We start from the raw sequence: 18502 nt of genomic DNA, 5'->3' as shown, positions 1-18502 counted from the left end.
CTCCCACGTGGAACCTGCATAGGCTGGGAACTTCACTAGCCGCCTGGTACTGACAATTCCTGGGACTCTAACACCGCCCGCTCCTCTAGGCCCCTGGGCAGGGCAGGTATGTTGGAGGGTAAATACCTCCCTGGCTGGCTGGGCCCCAAGAGGCTGAATGCAGAGATATGGATGACACCCAGACATATGGAGAACACTTGCCTGGCTTTCCTGCACAGATGCAGGGAAGCAGCCCATGGAACCCTCGTGAGCAAGGGGACAAGCAGGTGCCTGAAGCCTCCAGGTCCCAGCTGAAGCAGCCGGCTGCGCCAGCCAGAGGGAACTCTGGCTGTCCTTGCTCCTAAAGACCCCGAACAGCGGCAAGCAAGGTGTGCAGGGCTCTGGAGGTGATGCTGGCGGGGCCCTCCCAGATGTCATTTTGTTCTTCCTTATGGACGCTGGGGATGGAGGCACTGATTAGGTCTCACTCAGAACAAGCCATTCCAGTGACGAGTCCATCAAGTTCATTTTAATGTTCAGGTTCCTTTGCCCTCGTGGATGCAGAGGAAGAAGCCACCAGGCCCCAGTAAACGTGGGACAGAAATCAAGGCCCCTGCGAAGCCACCATCCCCTCCAGAGGGCTTGTTCCTGGATAAATCGGACAGACGGGCCCGCTTTGGGCCTTTTGTCAGATTTAAAGGAAACTATTGGCTCATCCAACAAGTGGTCCACCTCTACTCTGGGATAGAGGACAAAGCCAGGCACGTGGCAGGAAGGTCAGTAAGGGATGAGTGAAAAGCAGGGTGGCGTGGGGCTCTCGCCTCCAGAGGAGAGCTCCATCTTAGGGCTCCTTAAGACTCCAAGGTAACAAACATTAATGTGAAGTGGCTCCTTCACAGTAAACTAGGTATATCATCTGTGCATACGTGGGCCTGGCCTATGGGGGCCTCCCATCAGCAGGTGGAGTCTCTGGGTGCAGACAGTTGGGTGGAGGGCATAGGCGCACAACCCCTGGGGCTCTGGGGGATATGGTTCCCAGGGCTGAATCTTATTTATTTACCCAAGTGTCCAGTACAAATCCCCGACCTGCCACCCCCCAAATCGACCAAGCTCTTGATTCTCGTTCCCCTGATCACGGTGTTGTTCTCTGCATGATTAGCTGCTGGTTCTCCAGACACTGCTTCAGCTTGTCTTCTGTCAGTGTCAGCCGCTGCTCCAAGATGGAGACTGTCTGCAAAATAAATGGTCAGGCTCAGGATGGAGGGGCCCCTGGGCTGCCCTCAGCCAGGCCTGCTCAGCTGCCCCGGAACAAATGCCATCTTTTCCCACCCAGGCTCCTGCTTGGTGCCCTGTCCCTGGGTCTCCATGCCTTCTCCTGCTGGTTGGGGAAGGTGGTTCTGTGCTGTTTGTGGGCAGCGGAAGGGCACAGTGAGGGACAGCAGGCCTCGTGGTCTGACATTTAGACTGAGTTATAGAGCAGCAGCACTTGCTCATCTGGGCCGGGCTCTGTCCTTTCAGAGACCAGCCAACCAGAGACCATCAACCATCTCCATTCTGAAGATGAGGACACTGCACCCAGAAACGAAGGGCCTCCACCTGGGTCCCGCCCAGGCCTTTTATCTTCACAGCTGGAGGGACTTCCCAGGCTTGGAGGTGAGAGCCCTGAGCCCAGGAGGGCCACAGCCCGTCCGAGTCCACTGGGGACCGCTGTTTCTGAGCAGTGTTCCTGAGTCCATTTTCTCCGCTATGATAGGAACGATAATGGCAAGCTCACAGCAGTCCTGGAGACTGTGAGGTGACAGCATGGTGCCCAGTACGTGTCAGCCTGGCACACGCTGGCCACGGTGACGATGCTCGTCAAGTTGGCCTCTGCGGGGCAGAGACTGACTCTCTGGCCTCTCCTGCACACCCGGCATGATGGCTGGTCTGCCGACCTGGCCTCCAGACAAGGCTGCAAAACCTGCCCCCTCCTTTGCCTTTGGACAGAGCGTTGGAGAGGGGCAGGAGTGTCCAGGCCCACACAGGCCCTGGGCGAGTCCACTGGAAATGAAGCAGGCTTGGTTCCTTGCCGTGTAGCCTACAGGCATTAGAAAGGGCTCAGATTAAGAAACAAGACTTTCTCTTAACTTTACCCATTTGTGGGCTTTCCCAAGAGGTTTTGCCACCTTCCCTGGGGCTCCATAGAGGCTCTGGGCCTTGGTCCAGTAGAAAGGAAACTTTCCTCTCACATATTTAATAAAACACTGAAGCATTTGGGGAGGGAGTTTCCCCTCTAAGGCTGCTATAAATTCTCGCAGCATCCCACACGGATATCAGCCTCATGGAGGCTGCTCCTCCTGGCGGCTGGCCCCTTCTAAACAAGCTGGCTGGGCTGCAGGGGCTCTGAGCCCCGGGGCACAGGACAGAGCCTGAAAATCTGCTGCCTGTGGAATACGAACTGGCACCCTGAAGAGGCAGAGCTGAGCTGAAAGAGACGATCACATTCCTCTCTACTGGCCGGCCAGCCATGGAGGGGGTCTGCGGCTCGTAAAAGTGGCAGCGGAAATAGCCCCCGGCTGGCCCAGAGCAGCATTCCTGGAAGTTTCCACTGGCTGCTGCAAAACCCACACTGAGCCAAGCTCCAGAATCATTCCTCATCCAGACTTTTTCCGATGGTCCTGGACTCCAGGCCCCAGTGGGGGAGCCAGCCAGCTTGTCCTCTTTTGGCCAGCACTGCCCCCCAAAACACACATACTTAAAAGAAATTTTTTTTCCATAGGGACTGAATTTCCAAATGTGGAGGCAGTGGGTTTTGGGCCAATGTCAATACCAGGGGTGCCACGCATTTCATGGGGCTAAGTAGAGTGTTCCATGGTGGGCGGGGGTTACTCAAGCTCAGTAGAAATATGGTCATTAAATTTGATGATGTTAAACTTCTTTGAACAAAAAAGCATTATCTGTTTCACCTCAAGCCACAAATGGAAGGTGTTGGGAGGTCCTTCCTTTGGGAGCTATAAACACCTGAGGGGGTGTTTCATACCATGTTATAGACAAATGGGCTGAAAAAAAAAAAGCCCACCCCTCTCAACTCTGCAGCTTCTCCCCTTCCCCCAGGCAAGGATCTGGAAGAGCCACATCATGTTTGGTCTCCACCCCCATTCCTGGTGTGCCCAGCCTAATCTGCCAAGATGCTGGCTGACAGCCACCAGGCGCTGATCAAGTCCACCAGGCTCTTCCCAGTCATGTAGGATTCCCACCAAACCCCCTTCTGAGCTGGAGGAATGGGCCTGTGAGAGAAGCACAGCTTTGGAATTCTGTACATTAGAACAGTCTCTGCTTCACAAATTTGTCTTAATAATCCTATCCCACTAGAGCATGGGACCTCATTTTCATGGGAAACGGTTATCCCTTCTGATAACGTGAAGCCCGGAAGCCCTGATTTCTGATTTGCTGACGCACCTTCCTTCCACCAGAGAGAGGGCTTCCCCAGTGGTGGAAAGGCTCCGATGGGGCAGCCAAGTAGCAGAGGTCAGACATGCGCAGGGCTGGCAGTACACACAGTCAAGAGGCCAGGCAGGCCACCTGCAGGGAGCGGCTAGGCCTCCAGTGTGCTCTCCGGCTGCTGGGGTCCCTGTGAGGAGGCAGCAGTATCCCTCACAGGGACAGATAAGATTCTGGGCCATGTCCTGTGCCATGTTTGCACTGTGACCTTTACCTGTGGGCTCAGCTTGCCTCCATGAACACGTGCTGCCTCGGCATCCAGGGCAGAGCCCTGCCTTCAGCCCTGCGCGCCTGGGGCCACGCCAAGCAGGCTGCTCGCGGCTTACCCCACCTCATGCCCTGGTCCAGCCCTGGGACCTTTCCTCCTGCCACCTGGTGCCCATACTCCCTGGGCCTGGAGACAAGGCCAACCTGCCCTGGAAGGTGAGAAGCACTGGAAAGACAAACACCTCTGCAGTCCCTCTGAGTCCATGCTCCCAGACCAGTCACCTCACTTTCCTCTTATTCAAGGGTGAATGATCTGGTCCCAACCTCTCACAAAGTCCCCAAGGGGATGGAAGTCGGGTGTTGTGGCAGGTCCCAAAGAAGGAAATGGCCTAGCCGGACGTGGTGCCACAGGATTAGCAACTTAATTTTAAGGAGGGCCGAGGAAAACTGGAGAAGGGGCCAAGGAGTCAAGGGTTCTGGCTCCTGGGCAGACTGGTCTGGGCAAAGTGTCTGGGAAAGACAGCCATCATTGAATTGGTGATTCAATGGCTAAGACTGCGCTCCCAGTGCAGAGGGCCTGGGTTGATCCCTGGTCAGGGATTAGATCCCACATGCTGCAACTAAGAGTTAGCATGCCATAACAAAAAGATCCTGCATGCAGTAACTAACAGCCAAATTAACACACAAATAAATGAATATTAAAAAAAAAAAAAAGACAGTCATCAGCCGGGACTCTGGGGTCCAAATTCTTCCACAGAGAGGGCCCTCCTGTCTGTCGACCTTGGAGAAACCAGGCAGCTTCATACACTCTCCTCGGCCCTGTGCCATCCAGACACGAGGCCCCCAAAGCCCAGACCTGAGGGAAGACCCAGGACTGCGCCTGGGGTGGGGGTGGGGGAGTCCTGACTCTCTTTGCTGAGCTTGCTCTTTGTTGCTGCGCGGGCTACTCTCTAGTTGCTGTGCGTTAGTGTCTCACTGCAGTGGCTTCTGTTGCAGAAATAGGCGCTATGGCTTGCAGGCACATGGGCTCAGCTGCTTGGCTGCATGTGGGATCTTCCTGGACCAGGGATTGAACACGTATTCCCCTGCATTGGCAGGCAGATTCTTTACCACTGAGCCACCAGGGAAGCCCCATCTTAATTCCTGACACATACAGCTCCAAGGGCTGTTCTTGGCAGCTGACATGGAGCGCTCACAATGTTCCAAGCACTCCAGTATGACCCCTCAGGGCGGGAGCATTTATCATCCCATTTTTTTCCAAAGAGGAAACCAAGGCACAGTGATATTAACCTGCTGAAAGTCACACAGCATACAAATGACAAACCTGGAGTGTGAACCCTGGTGGCCTGGCTTCAGAGTGAGGGCTAATGTGCCATGAGCTGCGCACGTTTGCTTTGTCCCCACCCATGTGTAAGGACAGGCCTGGCCTACTCCTCTTCCCCTGGCTCACTGTGGCAGTGCCTGAGGACTACTGGCCCTGGGCCCCAGCAGTCTTGATTGTCCCCCGCCCTGTGCCCAAGCTCAAGCTACCTGAGGACATAGCCATGGATCTCTCTTCTTACCCAATGGCAGCCACCTTCTGTCCAGGCCACTTGGTCTGGTGGCTCTGGATTAAATGAGCAAAAGCAGCTGGAAGGGACACCCCCGATGGTCACCCAGCAGTGTCCTCACATCATCTGGCCACTCTCTGAGGCGGTTCCCAGGCCTCAAACACCTCCCATGCCCATGAAGCAGTCTCTTATCTAGCCAAACATTTAGGTTTGGAATTATCAAGACAGTCACAATTTTGAGCTATGAAAAGGCAATGCTGCTGCTGCTGCTAAGTCGCTTCAGTCGTGTCCGACTCTATGCTACCCCACAGACGGCAGCCCCCCAGGCTCCCCCATTCCTGGGATTCTCCAGGCAAGAACACTGGAGTGGGTTGCCATTTCCTCCTCCAATGAAAGTGAAAAGTGAAAGTGAAGTCACTCAGTCGTGTCTGACTCTTCAAGACCCCCTGCACTGCAGCCCACCAGGCTCCTCTGTCCATGGGATTTTCCAGGCAAGTGTACTGGAGTGGGGTGCCATTGCCTTCTCTGATGAAGAGGCAATAATATAGGGATATATCGACAAAAACCTTTTAATATGTATGCAATGACAAGCAACCCTAACACCCTTATTTTAGATGCTATCTCTCACTGGGGTGCTCTCCCTACAAGACAAGCAGTCAGACCCCAACCAAGCTGTGGGACTTGCCCAGGTCGCCACTGGCACCCCACCCCTCACAAGACTGGGTTCCACTTTATTTATTTTTTTGGGTTCCACTTTAAATGAAGCACCTTCCTCCCTGAATCAGAGCAATAGGAAGCAGAACTCGGACTCCATGCCTGGACACTATCACTCTTTGCCCAACACCGTCTGCCTCCCAGGGTCACAGCCATAGGGGAACCAGAAGTTTCACTTTCAAAGTCACACCTGTCAGAGAATCACCTGGGGGCTTGTTTCAGAAACACCTTCTTCTGCTATTACCAACAATTTCCAGGAAGCCACAGCCCTTCTCTTAAGGAAAAGCGTTCCCTTAGAAACACTCCTGTTTGCTGTTGAATGAATTCTGTTGTTTCTCTACACCAAGGGCTGGCACACTCAGTCTGCGGCCTGTTTTTATAAAAAAGGTTTTACTGCCATGCCCACGTGCTTACATTCGTCCATGGCTGCTCCAAGGGCAGGGTGAGTAGTTGTGACAAACTCTATGGCCCACTGAGCCTAGAATATTGACTGTTAAGAAAAAGTTTGCTGGAGACACTTTCTTCAACCCTTGCCAGAGACACTTTCTTCACTCACTCAGATCCTCTGGGGCATCACCCTGTGCTGGCCCCTGCCAGGTTCAGGGTGACAGTGGCACAGAGCACAGGATCAGTTGGCCCCACAGGATGTGCAGAGAGTTGGAGGCCAGTGCTAAGCAGCTGTTGGGACTGCAGTGTGTGCTGGGAGATTGCGGGGTGCTGCCTGGTCAGAACCAGGGGAGGTGGCCCTAGGAAGTGAGTAAGCTAAGACCGAGGGGGAGCTCACCAGGAGAGAGGGGCAGGAAGGCCCTGAGGTGGAAGGGAAGGCAAGAGGCAGGAGAGGGGCCTGGGAGGAGGCAGGAGATGGGGTCGGCCCTGCAGGCCATACCCGGCAGCCCCAGTTTCAGCCTCAGAGCAGCAGGAAGGGGCTGGGGGCTTGAGGCCGGGTGAGGCCCCTCCGGCTGCTCCATGGTGATGGTCTGGGAGTGCCTGTGATTAGGTATGAAGGAGGCGAGAGTGAGAGGGGATGGTGGTGGGTTGGTCTCGAGGTGGTAGTGGGTGGGCTAAGGGCGAACACGGACAGACTCAGAGCCATGAGGTATGACCCACCACCGCCTGGTGGTGAGTCAGATGGGGAGAGAGAGACGAGAACACAGGGTGAGAACGGGCACAGGCTGAGGCCCCTCCGAAAGGGCCAGGCAGGCACAGGGCAGTAGTGGAAGAAGCCTGGGCCAGCAGCAGGGTTATTCTGCATTTCTGAGATGATCCTCATTAATGGGGGTAGAGGGGCTGGCGGGAGACAGGAGAGGAAGAGGGTCCTGAACCACAGCCCGTGGTACTGGAGAGCAGAAGCCGGTGCAGGACCATGTCAGCGATGCCACTGACAACCCCTGGAAAGCAGCCTGGCCCCTCAGTGGGTGCCAACTGAAGGACCACCCCACCCAGGGACCCCACAGGAAGCAGGATGCTGGAGGCATTGGGGACCAAACCCAAGAGCACGGGAGAGGCCAGCTGGGGCCAATGGGTGGGGTTCCTGGCATGACCCGGTCAGAACCCTCTGAGGAAAACCCCCTGGGAGAGACTCAGCAAGGCTGAATCTTTTGAATCCTGATTTTCCTGCTGAGGGGGGAGAAGACATTGTGACCTGTCTCCTATGAGGGCAACACTGACAGGTGAGATGCTTCTCTCGCTCACAGTTCAACAGTGAACTGTGATGCTTTATGAAACACCCTGAAAGCCTTCTGAGTGTGGTGTAAAAATAACCAATTTTTAAAGAGACAGGCTTTTATTTTTAGTCCCTTATGAATTATAGTGACGCCCGAAGGAGCTGCACCAAAATGCCACTCCTCGGTACTAAGTCTGGCACCTGGGGCCCTGAACTCCAAGGAGGGAACGCAACACGGGGGACATTTTGACAGCGTCACAGTTCCAAACCTTCCTGCCTCAGATGCCTTTTCTCTGCTGGCATTGAGTCACCAGGCGTCTGCACCCTCTTAGGACACAAACTGCGGGGACAGAACCTGGTGTGTGTATCTCTTCTGGCCTCCGAGGTGGCCAAGGGGAGCCTCCATCCTCACTCCTGCCACGGGGCCTCGGACATCTGCGACGCTGGGAGAAGTCAAAGCAGGTATGTGGGGCCTCTGCCCGTGAGGGGCTGGGCAGCCGTACTCCCAGGGGCTCTGCTCTGGTCCAGGGAAGAATTTGGCGGGCATCATACGGGGGAGGCGAGAATCAGTGCTCCCTGGGAGAATAATCCTCCACCTTGGGAAGCCGTGGAACACAGCAGGACAGGTTCAAGTTACCCACAGCCTCATGGAGCAGCGCAGTCCTTTTAGGCACACACGCTCCCCCTGCCTGTCCCATAGACTGCCCACTCCCCAGGCCCCCACACCTGCATGGCGCGGCCTTAGCCCTGCCAACCTCCTTTTCCTCCTTGGCCTGGTTTCCTCTCAGGTGAGCTTGTCCTGTACTTTCCCTCAGCTCTTTCCCCCATCTCTCATTTCTGGCTCCTTTTTAAGCCTCTTTTCCCATCTCTCTTTTTACTTTGTATTTAGGGAGAACGCAAGAAATGTGTTGACCTGGCCCACAGGGACTGAGCTCCGCATGGAGTCCAGCCCCCGTGGGAAGGAGAGTGCCAACCCAGACAGGAGGCCCCAAGGCCTCTGTGAGGAGACAGCACAAGACAAGCCAAGCTTCAGGTGCAGCAGGGGCAAAGGTCCCAAGGCAGGGAACACAGCACTCTCTTGGCACTGCCAGGAGGCCAGAGTGGTTGGTTTGGAGTCACCAAACAGGGAAAAAAGAGCAGTGGCCACAAGGAAGTGGAGGAGGGACCCCAGGGCCCTCAGCCAAAAAGGGACAGGAGTCAGGGAGCCTCCACTCCCCGGCACTGCCTCACCAGACTCAAATTCGAGCAGGTCCAGCCAGGGAGAATGGTGCTCCTGTGGCCAATTTTCCAAGTGCTGGATCCAGAGGGGACCCTGGGAGAAGAGGAAGAGGCTCAACTCGGGAACTAATCATGGCTGTCTTAGTTTCACAACAGGCAGTGAAGCAGGACCGAATAAACTGGCACTTCAGAACACAGACCTAGCTGCACCCTCCAAGCCAGGTCCCTTCCAGCAGCTGCTGCTCTGTCCAGAGCCACCATGGCCACCATCTTGAATGACGACCTCTTGCACACTCCCCGTGTGCAAATGCAGCAGGAAAACTACTAGAACCCTAACTTCTGCAAAGCCCAGAGGGGCCTCAGGACACTACGAGCCCTCCTGACATCATCATGCACTCGCACGCTCAGCAGGGCCCATCCCAGGCGTAACCGAGACGCTGGCTCCTAGGGGCTCCAGGCACTGAGGGGCTGCAGTACCAGCCCTATCTGGGCGGGCTGCTGGCAAAGCTGCCACGATGGACAGTGAACACCACCTTGAAGGAGGGGAAAGAACGAGGACGATCAGCCAGCTGTTCGCTCTACATTTTCCTCAGCTATTGGGCGAGTTCCTTACAAAGCTGCCCGTGTGCAGGTGACTCACTCCAGGCCTCCCCACCATCCTCCCCGCTGCCATCCAGCTCAGGAACAGCCCTTCTTCCCGCAGCCCTCAACCTGCAGCCACGGCGCTTCCCCGTCCATGCTCTGCTGTGAGCAGAGCCCCAGGGTGCTCGGGGCCCCCCGTGGAGAGTAGTATTGGTGTCTATGGTTGAAAGGCCCTCCTGTGTCTCCCTGGAGCAGGGGAGACAGGTGGTTCAGAGGTGGACACCGTGGCTGAGCCCACACAGATGACAGAAGAAGAGAGCTGACATTCAGCCACGTGTCCCCTCCAGTGCACTGCCTCATGGCGAGGGGAGCTCAAACTGCCTTGGGAAGGCAGTCTCATGGGAAACCAGGAGACGGGGGGGTCTCACAGTCTGGAAGGGAAGAAAGCTGAGAGGGCTGGGGGTAGGAGGGCCACATAAGCACACATCTGCGGCAGTGTGGGAAGGTGGCCAGGCTGAGAGAAGGGAAACGTGCAGGGCCGAGGCGACACCCGGGAGAGGGAGGGGAGGGCAGGGGCAACAGGGAGCACGCAGAGCGCTGAGTGGACAGGGGAGGCCGCGGGAAGGGCTGCCACAGGGTGCCCCCTCTGTGGCCGTGTGGGGCTGTGTGCGGCAGTGTTGCCAGGACTCTGCCCAAAGAGCCTCCTTGCCTGACCCCAGGACTCCCATCATGCAGTCAGTGCTGTGGGCCCCCCGCGTGGATGGAGGACCCTTCACGGATGGATGAAGGACTGGATGACTCCTCAGTCCTCATCCTTTTGCCCTGGCTTCCCGGAAACACCCCACCCTCCTGCCCTCCACACCACTTCTGCTATATTCCTTTTCTGTTCAACAGCACAGGACAAAAGGCCAGGCTCCTGGGCTTGGCACTCAAGGCCTGTGTTGCCCATCACCACTGCTCTCTCTGCCCCACCCTGCCTGCTCAAAGCCCCACTCCAGCCTTGCGCCCCTAAGAAGTGCTCCGCGTCCCCACCCCAGCACCGGTCCCTGCCCTCCTCCTCTCTCAGCATGTCATGGTGCTGACACGGCTGTGGGCCTTAGAAACGCCGGCCTCCCGCTTTGTCCTGGGTAGTGAGAGCACAGGCACCGAGGCTGTACAGCCTGTGTTCAAACCTGAACTTTACCACTACCTTGCTGAGTAGTTCTGGCAAGTTATCTGACCTGGACTTCTGAGTCCTTATCTTGTAGAGCCATCGTAACACTTTATCATAGCTAACATTACATGGCACTTGCTCTGGGCAGGGGTTCACCGTGGGAACATGGCACGCCCCGGCTCACAGGGGTCCTGGCTGAGCTCTGGGCTAGTGGGGGAGGGGCCCGAATGAGGCCCCAAAGATGGCCTGTGGCCACAGGCCTCGCAGGGTCTGAGCCATCAGGGCACGTGGTGGTCTGGCTGCTTCTTAAAGTTCTCCTGTGACGGAAAGTTCCTTTTAATCACTTCCAGGCTTGTGGTCGATTCTGGCTCCTCCAGGCAGTCTCCCTAGAGGGGCTGGGTCACCCCAGCCCCCTTCCCTCAACACAGGAACCAGATTCCTGGGGGGAAGGGAGGGTCCCATGTACCCTGAGTCTCAGGGAGAGGGCACAGTCACCCAGCCATGCCACTGGGGCACTCATGTCAGGCTGTGGGCAACATTCAGGGGCAGCCATTGGCTCAGCAACTCCGACTCAACTGTGCTGCACACAATGTCTAACTTTCCTTGGGTTTCACTGCAAAGATGGAAAAATGTGGAATTAATCTCTCCTGTAGCATGCTTTTGACTTCACTCAGATTCTAAAGATGTAAAACAGATGCAATAAAAGGGGAATCTCTTTGCTGTGGGGTGTTGTGAGCTATCAAAACAACACAGGGCTGCTGGGCCCAGTGCCTGCCTGGCTCAGCCTCGTCTCCTGGCAGCTCCAGTTCCGGCTCTCGGGGTGGTACACGTGCGTGTGTACACATGCGGGGCCCTGACTCAATGGTACCCTGGACAGCCAGCCGCCACATGTCAGAGGTGAGTTGGGGTGGAAGGGGCTAGCCCATCTCCCTCGGGAAGGGTTGCTGGTCTGGGCCCAGCTCTTCCCACCACCAAAGGTCTGCGTCTCAGCCCCAGCCTGAGACTGGCGCCTGAAGGTCTGTGGGCCAGGGGCCTTTGAGTCAGAGGTGTGAATGCCCGCTCACAAGCAGCCAGCTGATGGCCATCAGAGTGCCAGCCTCACAGGCACAGAGTTTCTGTCTATTCCTGCTCCCAGGCACAGCCCCGGGCATGTCATAGGAGGTGCACACTGACTGCTGGATGGACACACACCAGACCCTGAGTGCTGTGAGGATGCAGAGAAGGCAGGTCCAGGTCCCGGGGCACCTGAGGATGACCCTGCCTGGCTGGTGAGGGACATTCCCCCAGCTTGGTTTGGATCTGGGGAGGCTTGAGGGAGTGGTGGAGGAGGGAGAGGAGGGCAGACAGGCTGGAGCCCGAAGGGTTGCTGCCAGCTGGCCTGGGGAGGGAGGAAGCCTCCTGACCTCAGCAGGAAGTGAGGGTGTGCAAAGCAGGACAGAAATCCAGGAAGCAGCCCAGTTCCTCCCCCTCCCCCACCCCCACGCCCGACCTGATGGGACTGAAAGCTTCAAGGCCTGAACTTTAAAGGGGAAGGAATGGAGATTCCCGCTCATGCTGATGTCTGTCTGATAGGTTAACTCGTCCAGATCACACACAGCTGATGCACAGAAAGACAAGCTTCTAAAGACATTCCCCCCAAGCTGCCTGGTCTCAGCAACTGTCTTTTTAACCAATCCTCATCATCCCGCAGCCTGCTGCCAACATCACAAAATGAGCTTTTGTCCCTTGAGCCCTCCAGTCCACATTTCTGCTTCACATTATCTCAGGGATATAGGATTTCTCTGGCGTTTCTGCATCCCCCACCCCCACCTCTAATGAGGACTAGTTCTCTTCAGGAAGTACATGGAACACTATTTTCTATTGGTGGATTAGCTATGGGATTAGAGAATCTTGGCTAATTTACCTTCCTTGTGACCTTATAACAATTCCTTTTAAATAAACATAGGCTTTTCCATATTACTGCTTACCCCCGAAGAAGAGGCTGTAAAAAGCAGGTCCACTCACCGCCATCCATAAAACTGGATGCTCCCGGGACCATGAGGTGCAACCCCCACCAGGAGGAAGACCTGAGCCATACACTCCCCGCCAACCCTGGCCTCTGCCAGCCATGAAGAGGCCACTTGGGAAGCCTAGGGTCGGGGAGGCACACGACCCCAAGGGGCAGGATCCCAGTCACCGCACAGGCACAGGCTCTGTTGTGCTCTGGCTCCAGGGAGAGTCCAAACACGGCATGAACCTTGGCCACCTTCAGTATCCCATTTCTTCAGATATGCAGATTTTTAGCAGTCCACATACAATAGTCAAGTAGCCAAGACCCAATAAAACACAACTGTCACAAGTCAGAGAGATTGCTCGATGGCTTGCTAAAGGTCTGAAACCTCAGTACCAGCCTGGCAGGTCAGGCTGTGGCCCTCATCCAACAGGCCCACCACAGGGATGCAGGACTCACAGGCTCCCCCTGCCCTGCTGAGTGCCCACTGCCCATGCTGGGGACCCAGCCTCTCATCTTGGCCAGTTTTCTAAAGCCACCAGCTAAGTCCTGTTCAGAATAGGGGGCACAGAACCATTTCCCTCAAATGCCATGCTCTGCTCAGTTGAAAGCTCCTTTCTGCTTTTTCTCCTCCACCCCGCCATGGCTACCATGGGGAGAATGAGGGTCTGTACCAACAGTCCAGGCCTACAGGGCCCTCTGCTGAGAGGCAGAGACAAATGGCAGGCCCGACAGCAACCCCTCCCAGCTCCTGTGGTGCTTCATTCAGGAGGGCACCAAGGGGCCAAGCGGTCAGCTAGGGCTTGGTTAATCTCAGAGCTGCGTCGGCCCATTTGGGGCTGCCTGTCACAACCAGAAGACTCATGGGCCCCTTCTCATGACCTGTGCTTGACCCTTCTAGGGAGGGCCCTTGGGTCCCCAGAGCAAATCGCCTGGGCCCCCTTCCTCCATCCTCTGAGAACTATCCAGAGCCAGGGAGCATGAAAGGTCCCTGCTCAAGACTAGTGCTTTAGCTGCTGCACACCCCCCCCGCCACCCCCACCCCACCGCAGCTCCAAGCCTGCGTTGGGCCTCCCAGGAGAAATCTCATACGACCGTGAACACTCCCAGGCCCAGAGGTAACCACAGCCTTCCCGAGCCCATGTGATGGGCGGGAGCATTCCATCTGCAGCTTCTTTGGGGAGGGGGTGCTTCTGCCACAACCACAGATGGGATAGAACACAGAGCTGCCATCCAGCCCCACTCACGGCAGTGCCAGCCCTGACTCGGTACTCCCCAGGCCTCTGCATTTGCAAAGCCAGAGAAGCCTGTGGACAAACTGCCAGAACGAGCAACAGGGCTGGGGGAGGGCCAGGGCCAGCTGCTCTGCAACCGTCTGGAGGGGGACCCAAAGTGTCCAATAGACCAGAGTATCTTCAGTCCCTTGTCCCCAGGAAGTAGCCTCTCAACTACAAGTCTCTTGTCTCCCAACCCAGAGAGGCAGGAGCCCTCGCTGTCCTGAACTCAACTGTGGCCCAAGGGCAGCCCTTAAATATCCATGAAGAGGCTGGTAAACCCACTCGGGATTGTACACAGTCGAGGCAAGGTGGAGACATGCAGCTGAGGGAGGGCCTGCTCTTGCGGAAACCAGCAACAGCCATCCCCGTGGCCCTACCTGTGTGTGCCTGTGCCATGGGGGATGGGGTTGGGGGGAACATGCACACACAAACAGGGGTCACTGGGCACTTGCACTGTACACCTTCCCAACAAATTCCATCTGACACACCTGGGAGGACACGCCCCCAGAGAAATGGAGAAACTGCTCTAAAATCTGCAGTCTGTTTCCACAAACAACAGCTGGTCTGTCCAGGAAAGAGGGACTGAGAGCCCCTCAGAGTGGTCAGGCAGCTCAGTCCACGGCAGGTGGGCCCAGGAGTCCCACACCTTCCCACCAGGGTAGAACTAGACACCTCACCTGAGCACCCCATCAGAAAGGAAACTGCAGGGACCATGGCAGGCAGGGGGGCTCAAAGAAACGTGTCACTGTATCCAATTCCCCAAAGCAAACAGGCCAAAATCCTTCTCCTTGTTGAGTTAGGTCATCAGAGTCACAACAACCTGGACCTTCTAACCAGCAGGGCTGGGTGGCCTGCCCCCGCCTGATTCCCACGGCTCGGGTTCCAGTCCTGGAGCCCAGCGGCCCCCATGACTCACGGGAACCTGAATGTCTGACATCACAGTCTTGAGCACAGCTGCCATGAAAAAACACAGTTGAACAGGAATTTCATGGCTTGGTATTTTTAAAAAGCAGAAAGACATGAAACCGGAGTCAAAAATAACTTTGCTGTGGGTCTCTGAGGCGAAACCACTGGTCGCCTGCCGGGCCCAGGCCCCTCACTGCAGCCTCCCTGCTCCCAGGTACTGTCCACACGGCCGCGCCTCAGCCCTCGCCCCTGAGGAAGATGCAGGGCCCCCACAGCTTCCAGACACCACCCACCCTGTCCCTCAGAAGGAAGCAAAGGGTGCCAGGGTGGGAGGTAAGGACACTGGCTGTGAAAACAGCCTCTCCCTGCTCACTGGTTAGTTTCCCAGCACCTGGGAAAGGGACCCTGAAATCATTTGGCAGCAGCCCCACAAGAACACAAAGGGAAAGGTCAGGGCCTCTGTCTGGACGCTCACTGAATGTCTGTCACCAAGCAGGCAGGCCTGGCAGGGGTCCACCTGGAGCCCTTCCTCTTGGAGTAGCCACAAGGGGAGGGGCCCGGCCAGGGGCAGCAGGGAGCGGCGACTCACAGAAAGAAGGCCGTAATAGTCTCAGGCCCCACCTGAGATGCTAACCCCTGCTGCCCACCCCCGGGACAGATAGATGGGCAGGGTCTAATGTCTCCCCTCCATGGAGTAGGAAACCACAGCTTCCCCAAGTCCACACAGATGGAAAGAGGCCAGGCTGTGCCAGAGCATCTGGGGCTTCTGACTCCTGGTTGAGCTTTGCTCTGGCCCCATGCAGGCCTCTGCAGTCAGGCCATCTATCTCAGGAAGAGACAACTGGGGCAGGCCCAGCAGGACGGTGACAGGGTGGCCGCAGGACAGAATGGGGGTTGGGGGGGCAGGACAGGCTCCCGGGAGGCAGGGAGGGCAAACACATGGTACACAGCAGCCACATCCGTGATCTCAGCCCTAGCTGCTCTTGGGAATTCCCATGAGGGGTTCTGAAAATCAAGAAGTCTCCCAAAGAAAAACCTAAATCTCATTGTTAGGGAATACATTTTCCGCAACAACCATTACAATGATTCAGTTCAAAGGATGGCTGTCAAAAGATGTATATACATCTTTGCAGAGCTTCAATCTTGGCCCAGATGCCAGGATCTGGGTTCAATGCTCCCATCTAGTGCCAACTCCCCCACCCCGAGCCACCCGATTTTCAATAGTCTCCAGGCACCCCAGTCCCTCCTGCCACCTCCTGGACCTGGGAAAAGACCTCCTCTTTATCTCCCTCCCATCCTAATGCCTAGTCAGACCACTAAAGCCTCCTGGCAGCTCAAAAGCATTCCTGGGACTCCAGCAGTTACGGAGGCCCGTGGCATGTCCACTCCTGTGTCACCTGACCACACTGGTGCACTCCCCCTTGGATCCCGAAAACATCTCCCTCAAGTCCTGCTTCACAGTCGGCGCCAGTCTAGCACCCAGGTAACCTGGATCTTCCCCACTGTGCTCAGAGAACATGAGCAGGCTGGGCTGTCCCCACTTCACATGCGAGAAGGCTGAGGCTCTGGGAAGCCCCGTCCCTGCCTGAAGTTACCAAGGTAATGAGCGATGGAGCTGGCCCCAAGTCCAGGAGAGCAGGTATGCCCAGGCTAATGGGCAGTGGCTCACTGAGCTGAGCAGAGCAGCCCTGATACCCAAGGGTAGACCATGGCTCCCCACAGGTAACAGGGACGTGTAAGGTGGCCAGATGGGATCAAGGTCCTGAGGAGCTCAGTGGCAGTGAAACCCCAAACAGCAACTCTACAGGGGCAAAGACGGGGGGAGGCGGGTCTCTCCAGCACAAAGAAGGGCCAGGGCAAGGGGGTGTGCTTTCTGGCTAGTGGCCTCAGTGGCTGGGCCACTGGGCGGTGACCACAGAGCACTAAGCAAGAGCGTCCAACCGCAACTTTCAGGAAGGTCAGGTTTGGTCTGCAGATAAACTCAGAGGGTCGCACCAGCAGGAAGGCAGGGTGAGGACCATGAACCTCCACAGTGGGGTGCCGGCTGTCACCTGGGACTCTGGGACTCCACTAAACATCCCAGCCACTGCCCACTGCAGCCCCAGGCTTCCTCCCTGAAGGATGTTCAGCAGGACAGAAGCCCGTGTCCCTCTCAGAGGCTGCTCAGAAGTAGACTTCCTTGAGGGGGAGGGGAGGGGCAGTGATGTAAGGGAAAGGGGACTTTGAACTAAGCAGGAGTCAGTGTTGGGGTGGCTGAGATACCCTCGGCTCCTCCAGAGCACAGGCATGCATCAGATGGTAAGGAGCACTGCCAAGAGGGCAGCATCTGAGGCCAGTACCCACAGGAGGCGCAGAGCCTGGCTGAGATATCCACACAGGAACAAGGACAGCAGTAGTCATCCAGCTCTACACCTGAGGGGAGCCTCCAGAAAGGACAGTCCGAGGCCATGCTGGTCCTAAAAGGAGGGACCAGGGACCCTCCAACCTGAATGGGGCAGCTCTGGCTGGGGCTGAACACCTCAGTGAGAGCCCCAACTCCAGGAGAGGATGTGGGTATGGAAAACCACCAGCAACCAAGCCCAAGGTAGCATGCGATTTAGTGCAGACACTCCCCCAACACACACCATTTAGAAAACAGGTTGCACTCTTAAGACCTCGATGGGGACTTCACCTTGGAACCCAAGCCACACTCTCGCTTCCAGGAACGCACACCGTCCAGCACAGTGGGTGACTGGCTGATGGGCTTGGCCTTTGGTCAGGCGTGCAGCGCCGTCTGGACTTGCAAAGGGGCTGAAAGGTGTGAGCCCGGCCGCAGGCCAAGGCAGAGAGGCTCACTTCTTCCAGGGATGCCAGTTTCTTACGAAGTTACTATCAGACTCCTGACTGCTAACACATAACAGAACCTTCCATGTACGCCTTTAAAACACAGTGACAGGAAATGTTTTTAGTGTTATACTCCTCTGGATGCAATGAGGCTATTTTTAACCACCCTCTCAGACTTGATTTCCAATTTTATCCTATAAAGTTCTAATTCATTCCACCTCCCCTGATCTCTCACTTGACGAGGCTGTGAAGAACACGAGGCAGGCTGGGCGCTTTCTGACGGCTCTGAGGTGGGGGGTGTTTTCTAAGTCTTTGCTTCTCCCCCTCTCAGCACAGGCCTTCTCTTCCAAGGCTCAGGGCGCTCAGGGATGTCAGTATGATGTGCACACAGTCTCACCATCCCCCCAGTCACTGATGCCTGATCTTTCCCCTCAAAAGTCCATCCGGCAGTGGGTCCAAGGCGTGCAATACTAGCTGGGATGCTGTGACACATGGACCACGTGATGCCATGTGGAGGAGCTCTTCAAACTTAGCCTGGAGCCAGCGGTACAGAAGAGACACCATGCCACTTCACCCCCAATTCCATCAGAGATTCAAGGGTACTCTGCCTCCTTCCTGAGCCCTCCCTCTACCTCTGAGCTGGCACAGGAGAGGGGTCTACACCCAAAGCCAAGGCGGGCAGGAGGATGAGGACCTTTAAATTCTGCGGTCGCCCAGCCGCCACACCACCTACATGCCTCACGTTGGCTGTGCTGGACTCCCCTCACTGCTTGGATGTGCTTGTGGTCCCCACCTCCACCCCTGGTCCAGGCCTGTAGGCATGCTGCTGCTCCCTGTGCAGAACTGCTCTACTCCAGGACGAGAGACCCTCTGGGCATGCCCACGGTGCTGGCTGCCACCTCTTGTCAGGGCATTCTGCTCCACTGAAATCTCTGCACTGCACAGACTGCTGTCCATAAG

General features: G+C 56.4%; 1 protein-coding gene across 5 annotated transcripts in view; it reads right to left on the bottom strand.

Annotated features, from left to right (window-relative positions):
- Positions 1–486: 486 nt before the first annotated feature.
- The window catches only part of POC1A (POC1 centriolar protein A), a 77067-nt gene continuing 59051 nt past the window's right edge, over positions 487–18502 (bottom strand). For 3 of the 5 annotated variants that reach the window (XM_061396802.1, XM_061396801.1, XM_061396805.1), the window contains 2 exons: positions 1754–2056; positions 487–1210 (listed from right to left, as the gene is read on the bottom strand). In XM_061396802.1, coding sequence (XP_061252786.1) covers positions 1112–1210; positions 1754–2056 — 402 coding nt within the window. In that variant the 3' untranslated portion in view covers positions 487–1111. The remainder of the gene's footprint in view (positions 1211–1753; positions 2057–18502) is intronic. The other 2 variants (XM_061396804.1, XM_061396803.1) reach the window with 1 other exon arrangement.

This window comes from Bos javanicus, chromosome 22 (assembly GCF_032452875.1).
Source record: "Bos javanicus breed banteng chromosome 22, ARS-OSU_banteng_1.0, whole genome shotgun sequence".
NCBI lineage: Eukaryota > Metazoa > Chordata > Mammalia > Artiodactyla > Bovidae > Bos > Bos javanicus.
This window is presented reverse-complemented; position numbering and strand designations above follow the sequence as displayed.